At 39.4% G+C, this 14211-nt stretch overlaps 1 protein-coding gene across 3 annotated transcripts in view; it reads left to right on the forward strand.

Moving 5' to 3' along the window:
• Window positions 1-9763, forward strand: part of LOC128356041 (thymocyte selection-associated high mobility group box protein TOX-like) — a 115124-nt gene extending 105361 nt beyond the window's left edge. For all 3 annotated transcript variants that reach the window (XM_053316471.1, XM_053316470.1, XM_053316472.1), the window contains 4 exons: window positions 3292-3372; window positions 6361-6759; window positions 6866-7014; window positions 7683-9763. In XM_053316471.1, the coding sequence (XP_053172446.1) occupies window positions 3292-3372; window positions 6361-6759; window positions 6866-7014; window positions 7683-7725 (672 nt within the window). In that variant the 3' untranslated portion in view covers window positions 7726-9763. The remainder of the gene's footprint in view (window positions 1-3291; window positions 3373-6360; window positions 6760-6865; window positions 7015-7682) is intronic.
• The last annotated feature ends 4448 nt before the right edge of the window (window positions 9764-14211 follow it).

A 14211-nucleotide genomic window follows, 5' to 3' on the forward strand; every position in this document is an offset into this window, starting at 1 on the left:
CCCCTCTCTCTCTCTCTCTCCCCCTCTCTCTCTCTCTCTACCCCCCCCCCTCCTAAATGCATTTGTCCTTCACCGTATTACCTGGGAATGGAGACGGAACTAACAAAGGGGCAATTCTACCATTAAAAATCTCTCCATTTATTGTACCATTCCACTGCTAATTTTTTGATTTGTTTATGCATTCATGTGTTTAATCAAACGTGTCACCTCGCTAGACACATAATTAACTTGAGGTAATGATGTCATTATAGAATGAAATGTAGTACCCTGTTTGGGCAATAACGCTGTGATTGCTCTAATTATTCTCAGTGACTAGCAGTGTCACTTATTCCAGCACAGCAAATGGATAAACTTGATAACCGTGTATTTATTTGAGTGTAACCAATTCAGCTATTGCATGTTAATACTTATTCAAGTCTTACAACATTAACATTTCTGTCCATGGTTTCTACAATGACACTTATGAATGTATTACAGCATACTGTATCCACAGCTGCTGACCAGAGATACATCAAATGCATTTAGAGTGAAAACATTCAATGATAAGGTCTCATACTTTAAACATTTTCAATATAAAAACTTCAATTTACATCCCCCCTCTGCTCTAGATCGTTTTTTTTCTTCTTCTTCTGTGTCTGCGTGTATATGTTTCTGATGTAAAGTCCTTTTCTTTATTTTTTCCCTCGTACATCACGTCACCTCTATAGGACCGATGAGGTGTGTTCTACAATGTCATAGTCAGACCCTCTGGAGCCATGCAGGAGCACCAGAATGTAAACACAACCCTTCCCCTACACACAGCTTTGTTTTAACTAGAACGTGGCCCCTGTTTCCAATTACCTATAGTGCTCCTCGAGTACACCATGCAGCAGAATTCACATAAACGCATTAAAAGGCAGCGTGTTTTATTGCTCCGTTTTACTGAAGAAACGATCAAAAGTTTCATTCCTATGATTCCAGTTTTTTTGGGGGGGGGGGGTTTTTTGCGCTTCAGTGCACATTTTTCCCTACTTTGCTCGCATTGTTGTTGTATTCTCTGGTGCCGTCCTTGAGTTGGTTAGAACAAAGTCCTTTTTCTTTCTTTAATTCATGTTTATGTTCATATTTTCTTTTCTGTTAAGATGTTTTTTCTGAGCTTGCGCATCATACAGAAATTTTTTTTAATTCCCCAAGGCCTTTTGCATTATAGTGCAAGATCAATGCCTTATTTGGGCTGCGTTATTCCTCAAGGTGACTACATGTTAAAGCTGGCCCAGAAACACACAACAACATTTCTCTTGTTTTTGTTGTTCAAGATTAAGATCAATTTTCAGTTTTGCAGCAGTGGGGAGGAACAGTGATAATGGAGTTGGGGCATAGCGGGAGGAGAGACCTTAGCTTTATTTAATTGAGTCTGCTGGAGTTGGGAGTTGTGTATCGGTGAAAGGTCAGGGATAGAAGAAAAAAAGAGCACTGTCACTTTGTTTAAATGGCAGGCTTTGAAATTAAAACTCCTCTTGTAGGCTAACGTTTAGTATCCATCCAACAGAATCTATCACTTTTCTGCCTTTTTGTTTCCCTTTCACATACACTTCTCTTTTGGTTTTTGTTTTTAACTTTCCTGTCCTCTTCTCAGCTCCTCTCATATCTCCTCCTGCCTGTCTACTTCCCATTAGTTCCCTCTCCTCCTCCTCCTCCTCCTCCTTCTCCTCCTCCTCCTCCGCCACTCACCGGTCGCTTGGTCTTTCGGTCGTAGGGATAATCACTCCCTTCAGTGTCAGCAGGGTGCAGAGTTATTGTCTCCTGTAATTAACTGGTTATCAAACAAGAACATTTCATTAAGGTACAATTAGGGGCTAATTCAGGCGGGACACCTCTGTGTCAGGATTACGATGGAGGCATATGCTCTCCCCTTGCAGCTTTGTTATTTTTAATTCATACTGACCTGCAGCCTCTGACGGCTTCAATTGCTAATGAATCCACTCACTTTGGAATAATTAGACATCCTTAGGCATGGTAATTTATTTAAAAGTATCCGTCGTTGCGCAAATCATTAGCTGTGTTAAATTAATTTGAAATTAAAGCTGCTGGGAGTAGTTTGGGGTTCATTAAAGAGGCAGCCATGGCTCTATCAATATTTAAGGGGTGAGGGGTAAGGTTGTCACTTTTTTTTTATTTAGAACTTACTTAATAGGGTTTAACTGTTGTTATAATGAAAATCTATGGCTTGTTCTCTATTATTAAATTATTTTCTTGTGTAGTGATTTGCTAATTGAATCCACTCTTGTTCCCAAAATATCTGAATGTATAGTACAGAAGGGAAATAATAATATTGTAAATAGGGATGAGTGAGAGGATAAACATCAGCTGTTTGAGCAAGAGATTGTATCCGTCTCATTCCGGTTTGTTTACTGTTCTGTGTGTATGTCTCTGCGTTTGTTTGTTTATTGACTGTATGTGTTAGCGGCTGCCAGCCCATGTGCATTTGGCAACACATGAATGCTTAATGGTTATTCTACCCCACCTCTTTGAAAGAACTGACCCCGTCCATGCAGCCACAGACAGCCTTCTCACTGAAGATCAGTAATTACCCAACGCATACACACATACAAACTCTCTCTCTCTCTCTCTCTCTCTGTCTTCGTATTAAAATGCCCCAGAGAGGAGCTGAGATTTGAGTCTTCCTCATCGATTTAAGGGTGGACTTTTTGCAACTTGTTTTCCCCGCATCAAACAGGCAGTGGCAGCTATAAAGAGCTTGTGAGTGACATGTGATGACATTAACTCAAATTCCCTGTCTTCATGCATCATTTGAGGTGCATTCAGAAGGCTTGAGATTGCCTGTTTGCTAATGCTGTTTTGAAATCTTTTATTTATTTATTTATTTTGGTTTTTTTCCACGTCTGAATGATTTGCTGGGACATCAGCTCTGATTAAGAGATGAGCAACAGCCTTAATAGAGGAAGAGACTGAAAAACAGTACACAAAGTGACAAACAGCTCCCCTCCTCTCATTTAGCTCCATAATATTTCAAACTCCATTTTCATGTTATTGCGCACAAGCATTTTTAATGGGTATTTTAAAGAAATGAATCATTCAAATGCAGCAATATTATACTGATGGTCAAATCTCCTTCACTTGATAACTGTGGAATGAATGCATCTGATATGTTTTTCATCATTGCCGGGTCACACAATCACACCATGACTCCCAAAAACTCATCCGCAACAGTCATTGTGGATCACAGGGTCATTTTAGCCTTTGGCATCACCTTGTAATCAATTGTTGTTGTTGTTGTGTTTGCTCCTGCAGAGCTACAAGAGGAAAACAGAGGCTGCTAAGAAGGAGTACCTGAAAGCCCTGGCCGCCTACAGAGCCAGTCTGGTTTCCAAGGTAACCGCGGGGGTCATGTCTTTGATATACATGGGTCAGCAGCGATATAAGGGATGATAAATTAGACAGAGAATTCCTCTCACTCTTATTCCAAGGAAAGGGTCCGCTCGCTGCTCTGAGGGGTTAGTATGTTTGTGCATATATGTGTGTGTGTGTGTGTGTGTGTGTGTCTGTGTGTGTCTGTGTGCTCAGAGGAGAACAGTGAAAATTAGGCCTCAAACACACCTGATTTGCAACCTGGGGAGAAATGAAAAGTAACAGTGTGTGTGTGTGTGTGTGTGTGTGTGTGTGTGTGTGTGTGTTCATCAGCGTGCACATGTAAGAGTAGAGAAGTGGACATTACCCATGATTTGCTGTCCACCTGGCCATTCTGTCCTCCCTGATGGGTCACTAATGTGTTGGCTGAGGTTTGCTCACATCTACTGCTCTCTCTTTGCTGCAGGTTACTCCAGTTTAGCCCAGAACATTAACACATTCGTATCCATGTTTGTATAAAACCCAAACCCACATTAAGGAAGCTTGTAGACACCCAACATCCTCCACACCCATCCCCCATCATCTTACATCTTACATCTGCAAGGCCTCTATAATCGTTATCACAGTACAAGGAAGTTTCAATCGTTTCAGTCTGCTTTTCATTTCTCTGTTTCTGCATTGTTTTTGAAACACAACTCTAAATTGCATTAGCATATACCAAGCTCCTCCTCTCCCCCCACCCTCGCCCCCCATCCTCCTTCCTCCCCTCTGCACAGCACCACATTTCCTCTCATGCTCATGGGCCGAAAACAAGCACCTTGATTAAGGCATGAATAGTTAATTCATCAGCCTCTTCACTGTGGCATACTTCCAACTAAAAGGACTATTCTCATCTCTTGTCTTTGGTGCAATTAGACATTCACGTCAGAGCGCCTATACAGAGGCTTGATTGATACTATACATTGGTAGATTGCCAGTCAAAAAACTGACTGACAAAAATAAACCTGCAAACTAGCGCACACTCATTCAGGATCAGCCAATCTGAATGCAAAGCTGAATCTCCTGATTCAACACAACTCTCTTTTTTTAAATTACCAATGAAGGAGTCTTTTCAAATGGAGGAATTGGAGGTAATTGGAGCATCATTTGAAGGATTCACATCTTCAGCGTGCACCTGTTGCCTTTTTGTTTTGTGACGCATGTCAGTTTGTTTAGGAGGAGAAGAAAATACAAAAGTTTGATTGCTCCCCACTGTATGCCACACTCTTCTCTTCTAGTCATTTGAATCAAAAAAATCCAATGCACATAATGAGACCAAAAAAAAAAATCTTAATTAAAAAAGCGTAGACTATGTAGGAAAATTCTGACCCTTTATAATTTCATAAATGTTCTAATCCATATAAACTCTCTTTTACTGTATATAATTTTCCTCTGATGGATATGAAATCAGTTAACTGGATCCCCCCCCCACCTTAAAGTCAAATAAGGTGCAACAAATCATGTTCATCCTCTCACTCGTTCCCTCTCCCTTCGCACAATTTCTTCAGTATTTCATTTTCCACTTGGCCCTGCAAACATATCTGTCCCTCTGCTTTATCCGTCCCTCCATCCAATTCCATTGATTATTTCATGGGTTCAGAGGGATGGATGTGAGCCATTACTAAATAGCAGGCCACCACACATCACTCCAGCCAGCTTGACAGTTAATGAGAAACACTGGATGTATTTCATACATACGCCACTGCATGAAAGGAATGGAGACAGAAAGACCTGCAGAATGAATGTATGTGTCTGTGTGTGTGTGTGTGTGTGTGTGTGTGCGTGTGTGTGTGTGTGTGTGTATGTGTGTGTGTGTGTCACGTCTCAGAGCATTAACAGTGAAGGACATAAATAAATAATAAATAATAAAAGAAATGAGCAAGCCCATGTGTAGCATTAGCCACAATGGCTGTTCACAGTACTATAGTGAATAGTATAGAATCAGTGTCCATTATTCAGCATATAGCATGCAGTATGCACGACCGTTTAAGTTTAGATTTTAACATCAAACAAAAGTTTCTTAAAAGAGGAGCACTGATGTTTTTGATAGCATCTTTTTATCATAAATGAAATCATTTAAGTCATTATCTTTGAAATATAGTTTAACCAATGCCAGCTGCTGCTCTCATGCTGCTTCATTGTCATAGAGAGGGTTGTCTTTATAGGAATTATAAGATACAAAGAATTATGGGACAGTTTTAACAATATGGTCACCATCAATGCCCATACTTAATGTCTGCATGCACACTCAGATGTATGTAAAGCTAAAATTGCATACTGCTAACATTGCACATACTATAATTTATATGACAGTGTTATGCTATCAGTATGTAGCATAAACACTTTGGATACATGGTCACTGGCTATACTGATTGACTGCAGTTTATTTTATTAGGAGTGCAGTGCAAAACTACAGCTATCTCTTCTTAACATCAAAGATGATCTAATGCAAATCTTACAAATTACTATGTGAACATTTGCTGAATAAGAACTGAAATTCAGAGAGTTTTATTATTAGTTCTGACTATCAGATAAGCCCCTCAGCAAGGTGCACACTGTTAATGTTTCAGTGGATATATGATTTTTCCTAGAAAGGTAGTTCATAGTTTAGTTTATTACAAGTTGGGTCTTGTTTTTGTAGGTTTGTTTTTTGTTCTTGATGGTTATGACAACGCCATGCTCAACAAAGTAATTGCAGAGATTTGGAAATATGGCAACATCAATAAAACAAAGTCAACCAGGGCAAGATACATGAGCGATCACACAATCAGACAGTTTAGCTAGATTATCTAACTCACTTTATATGGAAGTAAATCTGAGAGTGGACACATCTGGAATGTCAGTAATAATCCCTCATTGCACAATAAACCTGTCTGTCTACAGAAAGAGGATTGTTGTGATTAACTGGAGTGATCCTTTAAGGATTAAGGTATTATTGCAATGAGTGTGAAAATGTTCCTCCTTTCTCTACAGACATACAATGACCCCGTGGAGACAAAAAGTGCCCAAACAGGCCAGGCTTCTCCACATATGATGCCAGCCAACCCACCCCTGTACAGCGTGCCACCCCCTCCACAGCCGTCATCACCCTACCTGGGACCCGGCGCCTTCCCTCTCACCGACCTGCAGAGCTACGCAGGACACGCCCCTCGCCACACGCTCAGCCAATCGCAGATGCTGCCCAGCATTAGTGCCTCTCCCCCTTCCTCCTTCCAGATCAGCCCACCCCTTCACCCCCACCAGCAGCTGTCCCTGCACCAGAGCTCGCTCCTCAACCAGCCTATCCGCATGCAGCAGGTCCAGTCCCAGCCAATCATCTCTCACCAGATGGGGCTGCAGGCCTCTCTTCACTCCCCTCCTCCTGGGCAGCAGGTAGCTAACTGAGATACAGTTGCACCTCCAAAATGTTTTTTTTTGTTGTTTTTTTTAATATGTAGTCTAAAGTATAAATTGTCATTAAGTCTCTGTTTTTCTTCAGGGGTTTTCCCATCTCCAGTCAGAGTATCAGAAGAGCATTGGGGGTTCCCAGTCTCCAGGAGCTCCTGGCCCTGGTCAGGGCCCCGGAGTGGGTCAGAGCCATGACTGGGACAGTGAATACTGCAATCGGGAGTGTGGCAACCACTGCAGGTCAGTAGGAACACACACAACTGTTTTATTGACATGTTTTTCACAGGCTTGAATGTAAAAGACAAAATATCTTTTTACATTTTTTCTCCAGACTGAGGTTAAATTTGTTTAAAAAAAAAAAAGATGTGTTACAATACCAGTCTTAAAACTAGAGCTCCCTAAGAAATAAGCATATATAGTTATGTCAGACGTCTCTCCCACTGCCTTCACAACGTAAGTGTTGAAAATTGTCAGCTCCATTCTAGTGAGACAGGGGAGACAGCTGGAGAGGTAATGGTGAGATAATAGAGCTTGTCATGTGTTTGTCAGACAGTGGTAAAAAACAGATGTTCCTAACACAACTTTTCACTGTTGTTGGACTAAACGCTTTGGCAGGCTGTTCAGTCCTGCAGCACTGGAAGATATTGTGAGTCTACAGTGCCAGTCATGCTAAAGTACAGAGAAATGTTTGGCTTATTTACAGGGATTGGTTAGAATAAGTTATGCGAATCAGCTTTCAAGCATAAATTGTGGCCTTTAGGGACTCAGTATTTGCAAACAGAGGAAACTATTCCACAATTTATATCTTTCTCATTTGTATGTGTAATCCTACTCCTGTTTGCTGTTGTTTCTTTGTGTGTAATCTAACTGGTGTCCATTTGTTTTGGGTGTTTTTTTTCTCCCTCCAGTGGCAGCATGATAGGCAGGGACAAGCCACTCTACCTCACCTGAAACTGAAGATCATACTCCCGTCGACAAATACGACACAGAGGAGTCTTCTCTCACCCTTGACATCCCTCCTCCACTCTCTCTTCACTCTTACTTCCCCCACCCTCCCCCCTCCCCCCCAAACCTTCTTCTGATGGACACACTTACATTCAATGCACACTTACATACATGTACATACATACACACGCAGACACACACACACACACATACACACACACACATTCCGCCTCTCAAACACCATGACCACCACAACCACAACCTTTTTTTGTCAGTGTAACTATTATTTCTCTCAGTTTTAGAGGAATTTGTGACCAGAGTTTTTTGACTAGATGACTACTGTCTGTACCACTTAATGTATTAGCGGTCCTCTTGCTGTTTAAATTTGCCAAGCACTTATAAAGTCCCCATCCCCACCCTCTCCTGCTCCCCACCAACCCCACCTCCTTCTGAGTTGTGTGTCTATTTGCCCGCTCTGATACAGGCTGGGCTGTAGAGCACTCCTCTTTGTGTCACCATCAAAGTCCCCTCAGGGACCCCATCCAGCTTTAATTAGAATGAGAAGAAAAAAAAACTCATTCTCTTCTTTAATCATCTTAATTTCCTTTTGTTTTTTTCTTTTTTTATTGTGTTGTTGTTGCTGTTTTATTTATTTCTGGCTTGCAAAATTGTTCCTTTTTTTTTCTTTTTTTGCCAATAAGCGGTGGGCCCTGTACTGTAGAGAAATATTAACTTCTAGTAGGTTCAGCGCAGGCCTTGATGTTATGGTAGCTTTGCTTAAGGGCCTGCAAATTAATACAAAAAGCTGGGATGGGGAAAAGAAACAAAACAAAAGAATCTTTTTTTAATATTAAAGACCTGTTGAGGTCTACTGAGCTGTCACAGTGTGATTGTAAATATCACTTTTATGGGATCAAATTGGGAATTGAAAGTCCAGATAGATTTGTTTCTTCTTTAATATTACATGTAAGTCATTCTGTGCGTGTGTGTGTGTGCGTGCGTGCGTGTGCGTATGTCTGGACGTTAGAATGTAACCCATTCATGACGCGTGCAGTTGAGTGTGTATGTGTGTATGCGCACGGGCACACACTCGCGTGCAAGACTGTCTCAGTGTTCGAGTCTTTCTCGTGAATTTTAACAGCCTTGTGCAGCTGGATTTCAGAAGAGTATTTCACACTCTCGTTCTTGCATTAAATCTGTGCTCACTGGTGTGTTTTTTCCAATAAAGTTCAATCTAAAACTGAATACACAATATGTGTCCTGCAGATCATTAAATGGAAAGAGCCAGGTGAGAAATAGAGAGGAAAGAGAGAAAGAAACGGTGTGAGATAAAATGAGATATAATGTTGCAGGTAAAAAAAAGAAAAAAGAAAAAAAAGATATTGCCTCAAAATGCCCCCCCACCATCCCTTTTCTTATTTTGTCTGACCATAATGTCGATTTTGTCTCCTCGACATGCAGAAGTGAAGTAATGAAATATGTGAATGGAGCCATCACATCCACATTACAGTGATTTTTATAAGTTTCTAGTTGGTGTTTGGTTGTGTTGATCTCATCTTTTTAACTTTTGTGTGATTAACAGAAATGCATTTTGCTGACAAAGACATGTTTTTATCTCTTTACTGTAGCATAATTTCAGTTTTAGTTGTTACAGAACTATAACATTTTAATTTGTGTAAAAAAAAAAGAAAAACCCTGCCAATTGTAGTTATTTTATTTGTAAAGCCAGTAATGATAAATATTTTAAATGGTTATCAATATATTGTTTTCGCTAGTTGCCCATCAGCCATTTGACAGGTTTTCTTATTTATGAAAGAAATTAAAAATCACTTTTGCTTCTTACAATGGAGGTGTATTTTTATTATTATTTTATTGTTTTCTTTTTCTCTTTTGGTTTGATAAAAAATGATGATGACCACAACAATGATTATTTCTTTGTTTTTTACATTTTAGGTGCTGCTCCTTTATTTTCCTTACCGGCAGCATCTCTTTGTGTCACAATGCTTCTTTTATTTCAAACCTGCATAATAAAAAAAAAGTTTAAAAGTGATAATGCCTGATGTCTTTTTATTTTTCATTTCTCTGCACACATTTCATCCCCTTCTCTAAATGAGAAGATCACACCTTTTTTGTCTTCCTTTTTTTTTTCTCTCCCCCAAAAACAGGATAATCCTTGTTTTAAAGAAACACCAACACCCCCGACTTAATATACCTTACAGTGAATTTGCACTTAAGAGGTTCACATTTTTATCCTATATTTATATTTAGCGCAAGGCTCTGGACTCCAATGGCATTAGCTAATTAGCCGTGGATACAGTGTACACCAGCCAGCGTGAATATTGCCAGTAAACTATCTTAACAAACAAGAGAGCAGATGCGAGAAGACGTTTGCTTTGCTTGTGAAAGTGTGCATCGTAGGCGTCTAGTGTGAGATAAAGAGAACAGAAAAATGCAATGTGCACACAAACTCAGGCAACCGTCCAAGTACTGATTTTACCCCAATTGCACACAAGTCTTCTTCGACACTTTCTCAGGGAGAGAGAGAGAGAGAGAGAGAGAGAGAGAGAGAGAGAGAGAGAGAGAGAGAAAGGGAGATAGAAATAGAACCGTCACGATCCCTCCATTCAATGTTTTATTCATTTTACGTCTGCCTGCCGTCTCTTCTTCAGTAGTATTGAATTGGCAAATAGATCATTATTGGACAATTGGAAAACCTGCCACTTTGTGATATGACACACATTATATGAAAATCACAGTCATACATTCTTAATGCAATGCCAGATAAAAGAGGTTTTGGGTGCAGCCACACAGCCCTGTCTCTGTCTGTGCCTTTTGTGTACATTCAGCCGTGTGTTTGTATGAATATCTGCTTGTGTGTTGCATTTCTTCCCCCCCGCCCCCCCCCCCCGTCTTTTCTGTGTTTGGGTGTTGCCTCTCCTCTTTAGCTGTTGGTGTATTTGTTCATATGGCAACAATAGTCCATTTCTTTCTCATTTTAGACAAAATAGCTTTTTCCTTTACATTCTCTCTGCCATCCACAGAATTGCTGGCAGTCATTGTCTGTAGTAATACTATAGTTAATACATTACATACATACATTTGACACTTCTGTCAGTGCCCGTCCCTCGTCTCGTCTCAGAGTCAAAGTCATGAGGCCAGCAGAGAATGAAACGCTACAATTTATGTTGGAGGATGCCATTGAAAGGAGGTGAATGCAGCAGTCGTGCTGGTTTCCATAGATTTGAAGGAAGAAAAAAAAAGACCACTGCAGCAGCAAAGTGGATGACATCAGTAAAAGCAAGCTGGTTGATAAAGAGGAGGTCAGTATGGTGTGCATCTGCAAGAGAGCAAAATAAAAGTGATGCAACCCTAAAATAAACACAATGTTTAATACTGAATCAGAATGTGTTGTTTGTGTTTCAGTTACAGTATATCTCATGCTTTATGTATTAGTAAGGTTCATTTATATGTGTGTAGTTTAATCTTGCCTTTACTGAATCAAAATGGAATTTTAGATGCAGTTTTAATTCAGCTCAGATCTATTTTGTGTTTTCTTTTTTGCTTTTGACATGATCATTTGTTTTTACATTTAGTATAATAAATGAAATCACTGGTTTAATTTTGTCCATTAGTATCTGAAGCTTTAGGATTCTGACCAAAGTGAATCACTGAGGTTTAATTAATAATAAGTAATAATAATAAGTCTCAATATAATCAAATATTTTAGGCCAACGTTAAAATAAAACAATTCAGTTAGTCAAAACAAAGAAAGCTCTGCTGTGTACGTGTTGCCACAATATTTAATGTGTGATGAATGCAGTGGATTAATAAGAAGTTGATGAATATGAGGTTTAACCTCAGCGTGCGTGTGAATGTTCGTTTGTGGAGTTGCTCAGCTAACAGCGGAAAATTTCCACAACCAACAGGTTTGCGCAAAGTGTGATACGCTATGTCAAAGTATTTTATTCTCTTCTTAAAACTTTATTTGTTTATAGCTGTGATGGAACAATACACCATCACTGATTTCGATGAGCATTAAGCATTGATTATAAATATGGTTAGACCACATAAGACGAGCAGGTACAGCTGCAGCTTCTCTCTGCTTTGGGTTTAGGTTGCTTAACATGAGAAGGTCAGAGCTATGGTTGAACTTCAAGGCTCGTGCAGGCAGTGAACACCAAAAACACTCAGCCTTTTCACAGACCAGCTACTGTAGCAGACAAAATGTTTCAGTTGCAACTTTGGTGCTGCGGTGGAGCAACAGACAGCAGGAAATGTAGGTGGTTTTAACAAGAAATGGGTTTCGCTTTGTGTTCAGAATCAGTTAAAGTTTTTTTGGGTTTTTTTTTATGCTGACTGTACAGCACAAAATGAAATAGTACATTATGAAAACACAATATCTGACACAATTCAGGAACAATAAGCCAACAACAAAGAGTTATTTGCATTGAATTCAGTTGCTTTTTTTAACTTGGCATTACTAATAATTACTTGTTAACAGTATCATGCTTTGTTGTTGGTCGTTTCTTTTTGAAACAAAGTACCAATTATTTGAAATGGCAGCTGCAGCGGACATGGACATAACTTTGCACAAAAACTGAAGCAAAAAGAGGGTGACAAAGTATAGGTCATAAGTTATAACACCTGAAGTGCAAGGCACAGTTGTGGTTTCACACCTGTATATATATATACGTAATCCAACTTATGACCCATGTCAGCGTTGACAACCACTAGAAGCTGCCTGTGGGGGCCAAATTTAGTACATTTCCTGTTTTTCTGATATTACAAAATAAATAAACGTTTAAAGTGGTTACATCGCGTTTTAAGATACCAGGGTGCAATTTTTACATGTAAGATTCCCCTCAGAGTCATTATGAAACATCAGGCGATGAAGAATTTCTCTCTATGACTAGATAAAGCCAAATTTGAATGTCTCAATATCAATTTGGCTACTTTGGTTCGCATACACTGCAGGATCATTAGAAGATAATATTTTCTAGGACATTCTAAGATCAAAGTGACATTACACTGCTTTGAAAAGGTGATTCACACACGAAAACATTGTGTAATAATATGTGAATCGCCACTGTACAGATGAAGAAACTGCTGAGTGGAAAGTGGTGTAAATGATGAGGCAGTTTGGTCTTCACCTGTACAGTGACCATGTGGTTCTAAAGAATCACAGAGTGCAGCAACATTTGTATTTTTTGATCCTGTTTTACTAAATATGTACAGCACACTGGATTGTCCCTCTCCTTGAAATTTGTGTATACAGCCAGAATTATCCTGGTCCAACATTCACTTTCAAATGATCTAATTATGTTGCTGTTAATGCGTTTATTGATAAAAACCTAACTTTAAGTATTACAACAATCAAAATAAAGCAATTTTAGAAATCTTACTTCACAATATATAAACTGACTTCTAAGCACAACTTACAAAATAAAACGTTTTGACCAAATTTTGTTGGTCAGCTGCTATAGATTAAAATTTAAATTTAAAAAGGACATAAAACAAAGGAATTTTAAATAAACACAAATGACTCTTTGTCTTCTTCTTGAGCTCTCTCATAAAATTTCTGAGAGCAATAAAGACATATAAACTGTACATTTTTAAGGTTTTTTCTAAATATCCAGTTGAGATAATGAGGTGAATTTGTGACATTTCATGAATGGTCTATTTCTTTCTTTTACACGTCTTTTGCCTGACTAAGAAGAGACCATGACGTGACGTTTTGATCTTTATGGATATGTGGAAATCATGGTTGAGCGCATTAAGTAAATGGCGACTTGTGAGATAACCCTCTGTCTGCCTGCCTGCCTGCCTCTCTCTCTCATTTTGCTGTGGGCTGTACGGGACAAGAGCCCACATCCACGTTGAAAAACCACGGTGCTCAGTGACTAAAAGGTAAAATAATAGTGCCTCACACTTCTCGGTCTCAGCAGTTCTTCAGTTTTGATTTGAAGTGGAGATGAGTCACATCGAGAACCACACACGTAACTATTTTCTCATCACCTCTGCAGTCGTCTGTAAAAGTCAGACCTCTTTGGATCACCTCATACTGGAGCCCCAAAAATGGGACCAGCCATATGCAGTCATTTCAGATGTTTGTTAAACACTGCAGCTGCTCTATTTGAGCTATATCGCCCACACATGCTGTACCTTAGATCCTCCAATAATTGCAAGTTGGAGAGTGTTAGAGAGAAATGGTTGTGTTAGTGTAATAAGGTTCTGGTCCAGATGTTTGGGATTAAAGCCTTGTTATGAAAATACAATACAGTTACTTGCAAAGTTAGGTATTCAGCTCTGTCATGCACATGGCATGTAACACTGTTTAAATAAGCTTGAAGATGAGATTGGGAAAGGATTCAACTGAATGTAGAGCAACATGTTGGCATGTTGTATAATAGACAGTTTCTAGCATTTGGTTGGTGAAAAAGGTTCATGTCTTAAAATGAGTACCATAGCAACCAAGCTGTGGAACGGGCTTTG

This window comes from Scomber japonicus, chromosome 3 (assembly GCF_027409825.1).
Source record: "Scomber japonicus isolate fScoJap1 chromosome 3, fScoJap1.pri, whole genome shotgun sequence".
In the NCBI taxonomy this organism is placed as follows: Eukaryota; Metazoa; Chordata; class Actinopteri; order Scombriformes; family Scombridae; genus Scomber; species Scomber japonicus.